The sequence below is a fragment of the Lagenorhynchus albirostris genome, chromosome 6, assembly GCF_949774975.1.
Source record: "Lagenorhynchus albirostris chromosome 6, mLagAlb1.1, whole genome shotgun sequence".
Taxonomy (NCBI): domain Eukaryota; kingdom Metazoa; phylum Chordata; class Mammalia; order Artiodactyla; family Delphinidae; genus Lagenorhynchus; species Lagenorhynchus albirostris.
In genome coordinates this window covers 74,470,158-74,484,947 of record NC_083100.1, presented here as the reverse complement: position 1 = coordinate 74,484,947, position 14,790 = coordinate 74,470,158, and the positions used below count along the sequence as shown (strand labels likewise).

Genomic DNA, 14,790 nt, shown 5'->3' with positions numbered 1-14,790 from the left:
GTGTTTTGAAAAATACTATAGCAAGTAAAAATCGGTTATTATTTCTGATTTATCAAATTAACAAAGATAATCACAGGTAGAGAAATAGATAAAGATAGAGGTGAAATAAGAACAGCTATTAATTGAAAATCAGTTAAAAGTTAGGTGATGGGCACATGAAAATGAGATTTTTGTGTGTGTTTGAATTTTTAAATATTTTTTTATTTTTAATAAATTAGAAAAGAAACATTTATGTGATCCTAACTAAGAAATTGATAATTATTACCTCTCATGTACATTTCAAGACATCTGGGGAAAAATTCACGTGTCTATGCTGAGTATGGAATATTTTTATTTCCACATGTGGTAAATCTAATAGGCAAACTAGTACATAATTCTGTGAAATAATGATTTATGCTCAAGGTATTCATTAAGACATTATTTGTAGTTGAGAAATATTACGAACCACTTCAGTTTCTAACCTTAGGAGAATGGATAAGTAAATTATGGTGTACCTGCACAAGGGAGTATTATATGTTCATTAAAAATTATAATTATAAATAACATTAGTGTCCTAAGAAAACGCTAGTGATACAATGTTAGTTTAGAATGGAGGATACAAGATTGTATGTGTAACACAATCTAAGCATTATATAAGTACATAGAAAAGAGATTAAAAGAAATATGTTAAATACCAGTGGTGATTATCTCTAGGTGATTTAATTATGGGCAAAAAGGTAATTTCTAGGTAATGTGTTTAGGATGAGAGCTATCTCTTCCATATTTTAATAACTTTCCATAAAAGATATATACATTTTTCGTGTTTGATAAAACAGATGTACAGATCCATGATATTTCATTTAATATCTGCATTCTTCTAGAATGCTATCCTGCTATGTAATAGATGATACGGCCTTATTAATTATCAGTTCTCCAGTAACTAAGTCTTCTTGAAGAGAGTCCAAGATATACCTAATTGTACCAAACACACTTCTAATGAGAAAGATATTACACTTCTACCAAGAGGAATATTAATGAAATTTCTTATCCACCAGCTTCCAAGGTTTCTTTGTCATTTTCTAAATGTCTGCATGTAATTGGTAGACAGTCATTAGTATTTTCACTTAGGACTGGAGAAACCAAGGTGCTTCCAGTCTCAATAATAAAAACTTATGCAGTGGTGCTTAATAGAGTTTTAAAAACTGCTAACAGAAGTTTAGTTCAAATGAAAAGGAGAGAAGTAAATATATGTACATGTTGCAAATGTTTCTTGTATATAGAGAAGCTTTCAAAAATAGTTCCAGACCCAATTATATACGTTTATTTTGTGTTGGGTAAACATATGCAAGGCCAGCTAGTTTGTAAGTTTTTTGGAGTTGTTTTTTTTAACGTTTCGTAGAGTACAGATGTAATACCTAAACTATAGACACACACATCACCATAATCCTTATATTTGTTTAGGTCTTACTAGATTCAACATATTTTCCTGTACATTCTGTTTCGTATCTTCTTCACTATTGTCGTATGATGTCAGAGGACACTTACTAGTATTCTGTATTATTCCCTGTGTTATTTCTGCCACTTGATAATGACGTTGTTTGGGACAAACCATTTTATTCTGCAAACCTTAGTTTGCCTATCATTAAAATGGGAAGGCATTCTGCTGTTTCCAGTACATAGACAAAGACAGTATGAAGAGTAACTTCAGGTGATACCTTGGTAAAGAACTTCCTGGTTTGTTCATCACTTTACCTCTTGCTAACTCTGTGACTTTGGGAAGCTGCTCATTTCAGCGTCTGGTTCCTTATCTCACGATAGTACCTATATGTATACATTTTGACAATGATTCTTTATTTACTTTTTATCTGTTTTCTTGACTTCTATATCCCCAGCTCCTGATATATTATCTGGTGCATAATAATGACCAGTAAATATTTTTTGAATGAATCCTACTAACTTTTTTGTGATAACTTGCCCAAATTGAGATTGTTGCTTTTTTTAATTAAAATTTTAATATAATATTTATAAGGGAATTTTAAATATATAGAGATTAAAATATAAAAACAAAATGTGATTCTTCATTTTACTGCCAAGATAACCCCTGTAGACAAAAATAAACAAAAATAATCACTATAGAAAAATAGAAAGACATAAAATGAAAAGTGAAAGCCTCCCTCTTCTCTTCATGCCCCCAACTTCAGTTTTTGATCACATTTCCTTCTGATTCCTTCCATAAAATTTTGTGTTTATATTTGCACAAATGTATATCCTTTTAAGTTTTTTTTCATGAAGGAAGTCGTGCTACACATATGTCCTGTACTATGCTTTATAATATGCTAATAACAGAGCAGATAGGTGGTTTTTAAGAAATATAAATATATATCACCTGCATGTATAATAGTATTTTCAAAACAGAATACCTTTCTTAATCCTAAAAATTAGGCATTAGCTTCGGGCCCCTGCCCATAAGTCATGCAAGTGTTAGTCACAACTGGGTCTATTTCAGTCTAAGATGCAGTAAGTGATCTCATTCTACTTTGGGAGAAATTAATATCTCCATCTTTAGCACCTTGAACTACAACCACTACACATCCTGTGGGAAACCTTAGAGAAGTGGTCTGGCAGCCCAGTTCCTGTTCACGCTCTGTTTCAGATGAGTCCCTTGGTTTGAGATTACAGCCTGGGTTAAGCGTTTGGTCCCTCTTTCAGCACTGACCTCGAGCAACTGTATCGCTGGCATCCCAGAGGGATGTTTTACTTTCCATATCAAGTCATTCTCTTGGGTGGGTTGGGGTCAGGAGATCTCAGCCTGAAATGGTTCTCTGGATTTCTCAATCTCATTCAACAATTATAACTCAAGGGTTCTACTAGGTCCTCAGAGATGAGTCAGACCTGGTGCTGCCCTATGAACCAGCTGATAATAACTTAAGGCCTAGCATTTCAGGTAGAACCTGATCAGTTTGGCAATGCAATGAGTTCAGGAGCCACTGATTTATTGACTTTAGGTGGCTAAATGGAGAGTGAGGACCAGGTATGCAGTGTATCCTGCTGGGCTATTTTCAGGGTATCTTTACGGAATTTATTAAGCTTGTTATGACCCTAACATTCCACATGTGGAATTATCTTGTGCCATGGTAGCAGCTTTCTCTCTCTCTCTCTTTCTCTCATTCTGGATTGTTTTAATTTCATAAAACAACACACAGAAGTCATTTACTTTTGAAGGTACTAAGAACATTAAGAAGGCATTAAGAGCAAATCTGGAATTTTCATCAGAGTTGTGGGTAGATGCTCTTACGAAAGCAGCAACAATACACCAAATGACTGAAATACATGAAAATAATCATCTCCTCCTTTTAGCCTACAGATGCTTTTTATTGCTGACGAAAGGTCAATTTTTTTTCTATAACGTGTGTGCATACTGCTAGCTCCAACACTGATTGCTAAGTAGTTAACAATAAATTGATTTCAGTTTAAGTAAGGGTACTTCAGGACGGCAATGGTCTGCATGAGAAAAATGTTCATTAGATCTAATCCTAGACACACACGTAAATTAGCAGCCAGCTTTTCCTGCTGATGTCAAGTGAATTATACATATTGAGAAAAGACCTATGCCTCACCGCATTGTATATACCATCACTATAGTTGATAGCCATTTTCAAACTTTTGTGCCACCTTGCAGAATTAATCATTTGTAAGAAAACAAACTTTTCCCTAAGGGTGAGTTATGAATTAGGTAATTTAGAACCGATGAGAGGTATTTCCAAGTGGATTCTTAAATTTTTATACCATTCATTAATAGCTTTGGCTTCCCTCTGTGCTTGTTAATTTTATGTTTGACACATATGTCTTCACTTAAGCAGTTGATTCTCTACAGGTTCCAGTTATGTGTGTGTTGGTAACCATCACATTCACCCTTTAAACTGCTTTTTATTGCACTGAAAGATTTTGAAGGATTCAGTAGTTGTGCTTTTCTAACAGCATTTCATGTCTCAGTTGCTGAATATTATAATTTTATGCTGATGTTGATCAAGTTCATTGAGTTAGACACATAATATGATATCCGGTCCATAAAATGATGATATATAAAATATACCAACATGGAATTTGTTCCTTAAATATTAGAATATGGAATTTATCCTTTTGTTTCAATATAGCACTATTTACCAAATTAAAAGTTTGAACTCGTGAGTTAATTTCTAATCACAAAGTGACTTATTTAATCTAAGGGCATATCAACCCAGGATCAAATTCGGTGCTTACAAAACATATTTTAACTAGCTTCTTTTAAGATCTTTAGAGAGTTTTATGGCAAATACAAAGAAAAAAAATATAGGCATACAGAGACTGAAAATACTCGATATTTGTAGTTTTCAATGTATTTTTAAAAGGTAAAATTATTTCCTGTAAGTAACCCTGAGTGAAGATGAGATCTTAGCTGAAGGTTTAAATGATTGACACACTTCTGTGGTGCTTTTTACATGTGCTAAATAGAATAACTGAGGCCTACTCTCTCCTGTGTCTCATGTAGGCTGCAGATAGTAATTTCTTTCTGCAAGGCTGTGTGGACATGGCAGGCATTTCATGGGGCTGATGAGTCTTTGCAAAGAAATATTAGTACTCTTTATGGTTTAAATGAAGAAGATACATGAGCTAAGCTGACTGTAGGTTTCTTTTTCATGAAAAAGCCAGTTTTATTTTGCTTTTAAACAGTATTTAGACTCTCATCCTTACACATCTGAATGAGTTTCATTTTTTTTTTAATTTTAAGGGAATGATAAGCATAAATAGTTGACCGTATGTCCCTTAAAATATGTGAGTTTAAGAGGGATTTCTTGAACCCAAATAGAATTATATTTCCTATTCAAGAAATGTTATTAATAGAAGCTAAAAATATATTCACAGAAAATACCTTTAACATTGGCTCCTTATGAGAGGTCCGTCAAATTGAAACAGCTGTCTGAAGATCAGTAGTGTTCAGCTGTCTGAAAGGGACACTTGCAGTTTCCTTCTACTGCTTTAGCAGGACCTCCACAATTTTAGAATGGTTCGTGGATACATTAAAACAAGAGTTTCTAATGATTTAATAATATAGCTGAACAGATTTTGTTAACGTTTATTTACACTTGCCTGTTCTTTCAAGTGTGTTTCACAATTTGGTCTTACAATACTAAGTAGGTATTAGAAAAATTCTTGATTAATATTTTTGAAGGTTTTACATAGTCTGTCAGAAGAGGCGTCCTTGAACCTTGATTTAGCAGCATTGCACACCAGCATCTTCTGCCTACTTAAAGATTTTCATTGCTAAGATATTACTCTACTTTTTGACCTTATATCCCAGTACACTATTATTTAGGTAGTAGTAGAAAACTGAGCCCTTTTCTCATGGATGCGCTTCTTGAGATTTCTGTAAAACTGAAATAAAGTAAGAAATCTCATATTTGGTGAAGTGGTACAAACTTACTCAGGCACAGCGGAGTAAAGAACTTTTTGATTACATTTTAGTTTCTAGAAAGTTAGACCCTTCACTTTTCTCATGTACTTCTGAGACCTTAAACTGAAAGACATGCCAGATGTCAAATGTCCCAGGAAAATACTTTTCATAGACTTGAAAAAAGGTTGAAGAGCTATCCTTCATTGACCATCATGAAAGAAATTATAGACATTTATCCTGCTGACATTATCTGATGTGAATGGTCCAAGGGATATAAAAACCCAAACAACTGGAAATGGAAGTCCACTTACTTAATTTACCTTGCATTACTGAGTTGGGGGGCCTGAGTTCTGCTGTGGAATATTATTATTATTGTCACACTTGCCCCATTCCTTTTGTGTTACCAGAATTATTTTTTCCTTTAGGAATTTCTAGATTAGGGTAGTGGCAATAAAAGTAACAGTTCATGTGTTTCTTGTTTGTTTACATGAGAATTAGGGAATAAAATAGTTTTTAGAATGCAGATTAAGAGCAAACTTCAGCTCATTTCAGAAATATATGACCCTTCTTTTTATCCCAGCCCAGAGAGCATGGGACTCCTTGACCCAGCGACCAGTGATGGGCGAGTTATTTTCTTCTTACCCTGGCAAAAGATGACTATCGCTGGCACTACCGACACTCCAACTGACGTCACACACCATCCTATTCCTTCCGAAGAAGACATCAACTTCATTTTGAATGAAGTGCGTAACTACTTGAGTTGCGACGTTGAAGGTAACTTACGAAGTTTACCCTCCCACTTTTATATCTCCCAAACTATTCCAGCTCTCACTGGGTAATTGCCATGTGTCCAGTCTGACTCATCTTCACACCTGGCCGCCTCTAACTCTTATGTGCTGACCACTTCTTCTAGAAGATTTATGAGGGCCAAATTATAACACAATAGGAAGAAGTTGCCTTTTTTCCCTCTACTTTCCACATCCACATGAAACACATACCATCCTTTTCTGGTCCTTTCTAATGGCAAGATTGGAGTGCTATTACAGGAGCTCTAAACACCCTTGCTCTTCCAGAAGAGTATGAAATGTTTGCATCGCTATTTAATTTCTAGAGCTTGGGAAGATCTGATTTACAGATCTAGGATATCCATAGGAAATAATTAATCAGAGAAATGAGAGGATAGAGGTTTATGTATTCTAAGAAATTTAGTGAGCTGTTATTATGTGGAAACTGGAGTATTAACAGTGGATTTAGCTAAGAAGAATAAGTATACTTGTTTTAATTGAAAAAGCCAAAGTTTACTTCTTTCCAGTGCTAACCTGAGCATGGTTTCTTTTAACTTGGATATCATAGTACCTTCTTCTTCTTCTTTTTTTTTTTTTTTTTTTTTTTGCGGTACATGGGCCTTTCACTGCTGTGGCCTCTCCCGTTGCGGAGCACAGGTTCCGGATGCGCAGGCTCAGCAGCCGTGGCTCACGGGCCCAGCCGCTCCGTGGCACGTGGGATCTTCCGGGACCAGGGCACGAACCCGTGTCCCCTGCATCGGCAGGCGGACTCTCAACCACTGCGCCACCAGGGAAGCCCCATAGTACCTTCTTTTAACTTGGATGCCATAGCATTTTCTCCAGTGGACATAGATGGTATAATGTATTTTTTTTTTTTATCCGTGCTGGTTTCAGAAGTTTCCCAACATTATTTCCTATCTCAGTTAATAGCCTCACCAGCCAACTAGTCACCCAGCCTAGAAATGGCATGCTTATCTTTGCTGATCCTTCTCTTTCCATATCCAGTCCAACTCCCATCAATGCTCACTCTGAAGTATCCTGTAAATCCCCTCTCACTTTCATTACTCTGGGTCACACCTGTGTCATTTTTCACTTAGAGTTGCATTGGCCCCCTAACTTGCTTCCATATATTAGGTCTCTGTCCCCACCTAGTCTGGTCCTTCCACCAGAACTCTCTAAAACACAGTTCTGATCATCACTTCCTTGCACAAAAATATCCCTTTGATATCTCATCATTAACTTCAGGAAAAATTTTAAACTAACTCATATGCAATCTAAGGCTTTCCACGACTTGTCTTTGCAGGTTTATATTCAACTACTCCACTTATGTGCATTCAATAGTTTAATCATATTACATTTCTTACTATTTCCAAATCAGGTCATGCACTTTTAAACCTTCATGCCTTGTTTACTTAGGTTGAAGTCTTGCTCTGGGATGTCTTTTCCCCCAACTTCTCATTTTGGCAAAATACTATTTATACTTCAGAAGCCAGATATCTTTCATAGTCCCCTAGAATGCTGGTCTAGTATATCACAACATTATACAATAGGTAATAGTCTAAGATATATTCTTACTTGGAGCTCCTTACAGGTAAGGATTCTTTATTCAGTTACAAAGCTTGTTATGTATCTGGTATGCCACTCATGACTGTTTTAAATCAAAATGAATTAGTAATAGGTGCTTTCAGGGTTTTTGATGCTGGTAGCAATTTGAAAATCTTTCTATATTAAGGTAGAAAGTTTAAGATTTTTTGAAAATAGTCTTCATCTGTTTATATCAGGAATCTCCTATAATGTTGGCTTCAATGGAGGACCTGCAAAGACACAATTTTTGTCTTAAGGTGACTCCGTAGCATCTATGAGTCCTTTTTCCCTAAAGAATTTTTTTCATTATGTGATGACACATTTACAAACAAACTGCTTTAAAAAATGGTTTAGGGGATTCTCCCAGTTTAATTGATTGATCCATACTGTATAGTTTTAGTTTCTTCTAATTTCAAATGATGGATGTAATTTCATTTTGAGTAGATTCTCTTTGGATAGTTATAATAGTATAAATGTATTAAATGCACGTAACTGAAATCTGTGTGGCTAAATTTATACTCTTTCGCACACACAGACACACACACACACACACACACACACACACACACACACTACTCAAACATAGTTGTTTAAGAAATAGTCATGCCCTGTTTAATATCCATACTTAAGTACTCAAAATGCATTTCAATTTCAGCTTTTTTTCCCACCTTTTGCAAAGTAGGAGGAGCTTCATCTGGGTATGATTGTATTTTAATGTGTTGATTATTGTTAATGAATCCTGCTTCATTTCACATTTACCTGGGTATGGTATTTGTTAAAAGTGGGTTTATATAGGGCCATAAGAACAAGAAGTTTAGATTGTTAGAGCAAGAGATAAAATTAATTCAAGAGCAGAGAGCTATAGTTGACAGTTTCCAAATTCTTAAAGTTCAAATGCACTAACGAGAAATCTAACTGCTTATACGGGATGTGCTGGGAAGAGGTGTAGGTTCCAAAAGGCTGCTGTGTCCATATCGTGGGTGGGGATTTCCATCAGTGAAATGAGCCTTGGACTGGAACAGATACTGAGCCTGTACCCATCACTTTTATTCTGCTTATTAATAGGTAGGAGACTTGTTAATACCTGCTGGGACCTACTTGGTCTATAGAGGTCTTTTCGGTTAACATACCTTTTGGTAGTCAGGTTAATTGGTGACACTAACAAAGAGTTTTTGTCAGTTTTGATTTTTGGTAAAAGTGGGTTGAAATTAATATGTGAACACTGTAAATCAGGCTTTTCCTCTGGTGCTCTCGGGACTCTTAAGATTACAAATTCTCCACGTAGCAAATATCCAGGGTAAAAGCAGAAGTGACAGCTCTTTCATGTACTTTATTTATTTCCCTGTGCTCACCCTCTATCACACCTTTCTTACTTATCAACTTATCCTTTGAATCAGCAATGATTCTTTATGGTTTCTTTTCATTCTTATTTCTACGGGACTGAAGGCCTCAGAGTATATGAGGAATTACCCTCAGTCTTGGTAGAGTGCTAGTTAGCTAGAGTATGTCTATATCTAAAGTAAAGACATTCAAATTTGTATTTTTTCCAAGGAATTTAGGTGAAACCCAATACTCTCTCCTATACTGATGAAATGTGAAAGAGAAACTCGGCCTCAGGCACCATTCAGTTTTTTTGACTACATGCTGTTGCTGCACATATTTTAATCTTTCCATTTGTCTGCAGTGGGTTATGCATGTTTTATTTTTTAAAACTCTACTGTTATTGAGCACTTTTTATGCTACACACTCTGCTAAGCCTATTGCTTATATTATCTCTGATTCCTCGTAACAACCTTGTTAGTTTTATTTTGTAATTCCCATTTTGTAGATGAAGAAACTGAGGCCCAGTGACTTTGTTTCCTTCCCATAGCTCATTCATGTTGGAGCCATGATATTGAATGCAAGTCAGTCTAGCTCTAATACTTGTGCTTCTAACTATTATGCAGTATTCCAATTGGTAGTCCCGGGTTTGTCGCGTGATGTGCTATTATATCCACTAGGGAGTGGATTAAGCCTCTCAGTTCATTTCATGGAAGCTGCCAGACACCTTCAAAATGATAGTGACCTTTGCTCTCGACTGGCCTTATTTGGATTTGAATGTTAAAGTAGAGGAGGTTTCATTTCTCATAACCAATCCCTTGGGCCAAGCAGTCTTCGCTACAGATTTTAAAAATAAAAAATTTGTGTAGATCCTAGAGGAAATACTTTTGAAATGGTTTGTATTCACCAGGGTTGAAACAATCATTTTAAAAGGATTTATTAAGTGGATGAATAAGTAAAATTCTGACAACAGTTTCTGAGCCTCCCCAAATGGCTATATTCTTGAGAAGAAAAAAAGTGTCAAATCTTAACACTCCATGCTGTTCGCAGCGGCTGCCACACTCCTGCAAAATGCATCGGAACAATTCTGAAAAGCATTTTGCCTGTTGGGAATAAGACCATGTCTTCTTTTACGATTTAGAAAGCTTTCCATTCACAGGCTGAATTTTCTAGATTACTTGTTTGTTCTCTTCTGAAACGGGTAATTGATAGTTGTGCAGTGTGTATTGGGTTAGGAAGAAAAATGATCTTTTGAAAAATGTATCATTAAGTCCGCTGTGTAGAGGTTAATCAGAAGGACGCAGTGGCGAAACTAAGCTGTGACTTAAAGGGATTGAGGAAGACAGAAGATTTGCAGAGTGCTTTATCCATGTAGTTTTTCTGGAGTGCTTCTCTAAGCAGCTTCTCTAGTTGTACACAGGTTTTCACATATGCAATTAGTAGTGTTTATAGATTGCCTGTTATTCAATTAACAACGGAGCTGGCCATATCAACTCACTGCAGACCTGCCTTTTCACTGCCAGAGATTGTACCAGGGTTATCAACTTACACAGGCTTGGATGTCTTCCAGCTGTTTAATTATAGTGTCACGCGCTTTGCTTTTTCTAGTTTCATTAGTTTATAAATGTAATATGGTATCTTATTTCTGTGATTAACACTTCATTTCTGCAGGTTAAACATGCTGGTAGAGAAGGTATTGATTTCTGACACTGTTTCCCCTGTGTTCACGTAGATATTTTCACATGCTTTTCATTGATTTTTTGAAAGTGGCAAACAGGAGAAAGAGCACCCCAAAATGTATGGCTAAATAACTGATGGGAAGCAAAAGTGCACATTTAGCTCTTAATTGTTACTTCCTGTGGGCTCCATTTTCTATTAACTTAAAACCAACACTTGTCTTGCCAAGTTTTTAAGAATAAAAATATTAATTATCATTGGAAACAATTACACAGCACTTAGTCTTTTCAGCCAGCTGTGAAAAATGTCTATTCAACTTTACTATTTATATTTTATTCTTTATATATTTTATACACTAAAACCTGAGTGAATTATTTATCAGGGTAGTAATAAAAATAATTCTTAAACATGATGGTAGAAGGACTATTTTATTTCCTTACTATCCTTCTGAAAATATCGACCAGTACTTTTATACATTCTGTAGTACTCATGGGATTTTTAACATCTGGGCAGTTGGCACTTAAAAATCAGAGTGGCATGGATTTATATACACTACCAAATGTAAAATAGATGGTGCTGCATAGCACAGGGAGATCAGCTCAGTGCTTTGTGACCCCCTAGAGGGGTGGGATAGGGAGGGTGGGAGGGAGACGCAAGAGGGAGGGGATATGGACATATATGTATACATATAGCTGATTCACTTTGTTATACAGCAGAAACTAACACAACATTGTAAAGCAATTATACTCCAATACAGATGTTAAACAAAAAAGAAATCAACTGGGTGAGCCACTCTCATAAGTGGTGTTTAATGAGAATTTTTCTCAATTTTAATAGTAGTGTTGTTTCCTGTCATCTTGTTTTATTAAAGTGTTCAGTTGTTTTAAAAGAGGATATCCAATTGTTTAAATATATAGTCATTAGAAACCTTAAGTCTAGCATGTTGACTCAGAGGCCAAAATATTATTGCTTTTGATTTTGTAATGTCAGCTCTTGTTTGATATAAAAAGTTCAGAGAATGTTTTAATATGCCATTTCATATTTATTGATCACAATACATGACTCCTACTTGATACAGTATTTGAGGTACTGAGAAATACTAGAATTGATATTGCCGAAGACTTTCAACACGGTGAGGAAGATGCAACAGTAATGCCATCTTGTTTAGCTATCCTGACAGTACGAGGACCAGGAAAATCAAGATGAATCTTTGAGCTCTGAAGCATAAAATCCTTGAGTTGAGTTATTTTCTTCACGTGTTATACCATGGAGAGTTAAAGTAGGTGATGTTCACTGTCTACTCTTGGCTACAACCTAAATGATAGAACCGATTTCTGGGTAAGAACTTGAGGGTAGGAGTACCTAATTTAGTACAAATATTTTCATTTCTTTGAATTGATGAGATTAGTAGGAGAGGAGGATACTTTGAAATGGTAAATATGGAACATGTTACGACAATAAAGTATTTTGAGATGGGGTGTCTCATACTATTACAGCAGATTATATTCTTACAGTCAAATTTCACTGACAGGATGCTCCATTGAAGACATGGGCAAGGTGCCATGGGGGAAATACTCAGCTTGATGATCAACCAGGACAAGTCTGAGATCTACCACTTGGTGGTTTTACTCTAGAACTGCCTTATGCAATATTATAGCCTGCACATGTGCATATCATGTGGCTATTTAAATTTAGTTAAAATGAAATAAAATTTGAAATTCAGTTTCTCAGTTGCATGGACCACATTTCAAGTGCTTAATAGCCTCATGCAGCTAGTGGCTAGTGAATCAGACAGGTTAGATACAGAACATTACCATCACTGCTGAAAAGTCTATGGAACAGTGCTGCTTTACAGAAGCTAGAGGTATTTACATAGACATTTAGAGAAGCACTCAATTTATTAGAGTCATTGAATTTGTATTTTTTGTTATTATAAAATAAATAATGTATTATCATGTAAAAGAAGATCTCCAGATATAAGAAGCCTCAAGAGGTGATTAATTTAGTGATTGAGCAATGTCTTTAGCGAGGGGCCCTTATTTCTCTTCACTCCACCCCCCCCCGCCCAGGTAGGCTTCATGCTATGGTTGTTTCCCCCATGGTTACAATATGGCTGCAGCAGTTCCTGGCAATTTTGGAAGGTTCTCTATGCTATCTGTCCACTGCTTTTGAATCTCTTTCTAAAGAGAATTTGAATAAGAGTTTAACAGCACACAAGGTTTCCACTGTGTGTGAATAAGTAATAAAGAGAGAAACCTGTTTAGTTTGTTGCTGTCTTTTCTACAAGAGGTTAGAATTCATGTTTCATGTGTTTAGCTATGCTGTGCCTTGTGGGTCTAGGTTATACCCATAGCCCTGACTGGTCATTACTTAATTTGGATGGTAGAGAGATAAAAAGTGCTTTTATTCTTCAGCAGCAAATGGCATTTTGAATAATCCATAAAAATCATTAAATCTCAAGGTTGGGAGAAGACTGATAGATGATAGATCACCTGATCCAACCACAGTTTAGTCTAATAACATAAAAATGCTGCAGGCTATAAAGCCTGATTCATACTTGAAATATGATTTAAAATTTGATTATCCTTAAATGAATCTTTTTAAATAAATATAATCCCAACATTCATCTGATATAATTCTCAGGCTAAAAAGCTGAATGCTAAGATATCAAGCAAAATAAATTAAGGTTCCTGACATGTTATGAACTCTTCCTGTTAGTGTTTTCTTTTCTTGTTTTGAGTAGCAATTTCAAAAGTAAGGATTAAAAATGGTATCAGTATACATAATGTTTTAGTTAATTTTCCTCCATGAATGAAATACTCAAGTGTTTTAGTTTGGTCTTTTCGTTTCAGACAGTACAGTTTCATAGATGTATTTTTCTGCCTGTTATACCAGAAAAGGTAAAGCATTTGCCACAAAGATTATTTGCATGTGCTTTAAATTTAGAAAGTCTAGTTTTCCACACAATAATTTTAAGATCAGTCAGAAGGCTGTAAGAACTGAAACCAAATTCCTGATCAGCGTGGCTACCTAAGGAATTTCAGAGAACACACTCTGCAGACTTTGCAGTGACCACAATGACGTTCTAAGTGGTTGGCTAAGTTTTATTTTTGACTCTGAGGGCAATTTGAACTCTAATGGAAAATAGTGGTAATTTCCTAGTAAAGCTTTTTGTAAAGATTAAAATATTGCATGATTTATGTTGAGGTTTTACAAGACTTTTGTGGAATTGTGTGGAGCAAGAATTAACCCCCATTCCATGGAGGCCATCAGAATTAAACATACTGAAGAGGATGCACCCTTCAAAGGGGCAGATCTAGGGATGGAATCCCTACATCGAGTTAACAGGACTGCAAGCCTTAGGCTTTCCTCACCAGTTTATGAGGTTTACTCTCCCTTTGTTTCAGATTCAGTGTTGGGATATGGGTTTGATTAAACACTCCCATAGAGGTGTATGGGTACCTCTTCTTTCGGATTATAGTCATGTTTAGAGTGTGGTCCTTAAGGAGCTAAGCTAAAATATGTCAGATTACCTTAGTTGAAGTTATCTTTACCAGAAATCTTTTTTTCATTTGAGATCAAGATGGAGAGATTGTCATGCAGTATTACTTGTTTTTAGGATCTTTCCCCTGTACTTTTTAGGTGCTTTTTTTTTCTCTTTTCTTTTTTTTTTTTTTTTGACTAGTCCAATATACGAGTCACATCAAAGAGTCTTTGTGACTCTTTACACAAGATTTCTCTAGATATATATTTAAGTACTTTTCAGAGTCTGCTATGTCTAAATGTATAGGAGGTTCGCTGTACAAGAACACAGGACCAAGGGGTGAGTGGGATCTGAAATCCTGACTGCCCTCTGCTGCTAATAAGTATCTTTGTTTTCCCTGAGAAGAGATAGTAAGATATACTCTAGGGGGGAAATGTAACAAGTCATGTCTTTGGGGTTTTTTTTTTTGCGGTACGTGGGCCTCTCACTGTTGTGGCCTCTCCCGTTGCGGAGCACAGGCTCCGGATGCG

General features: G+C 35.8%; 1 protein-coding gene across 3 annotated transcripts in view; it reads left to right on the top strand.

The window, feature by feature from the left end:
• GPD2 (glycerol-3-phosphate dehydrogenase 2) overlaps window positions 1-14,790 on the top strand; it is a 133,544-nt gene that overhangs the window by 100,479 nt on the left and 18,275 nt on the right. For all 3 annotated transcript variants that reach the window (XM_060152862.1, XM_060152860.1, XM_060152859.1), the window contains exon 9: window positions 5,991-6,184. In XM_060152862.1, coding sequence (XP_060008845.1) covers window positions 5,991-6,184 — 194 coding nt within the window. The remainder of the gene's footprint in view (window positions 1-5,990; window positions 6,185-14,790) is intronic.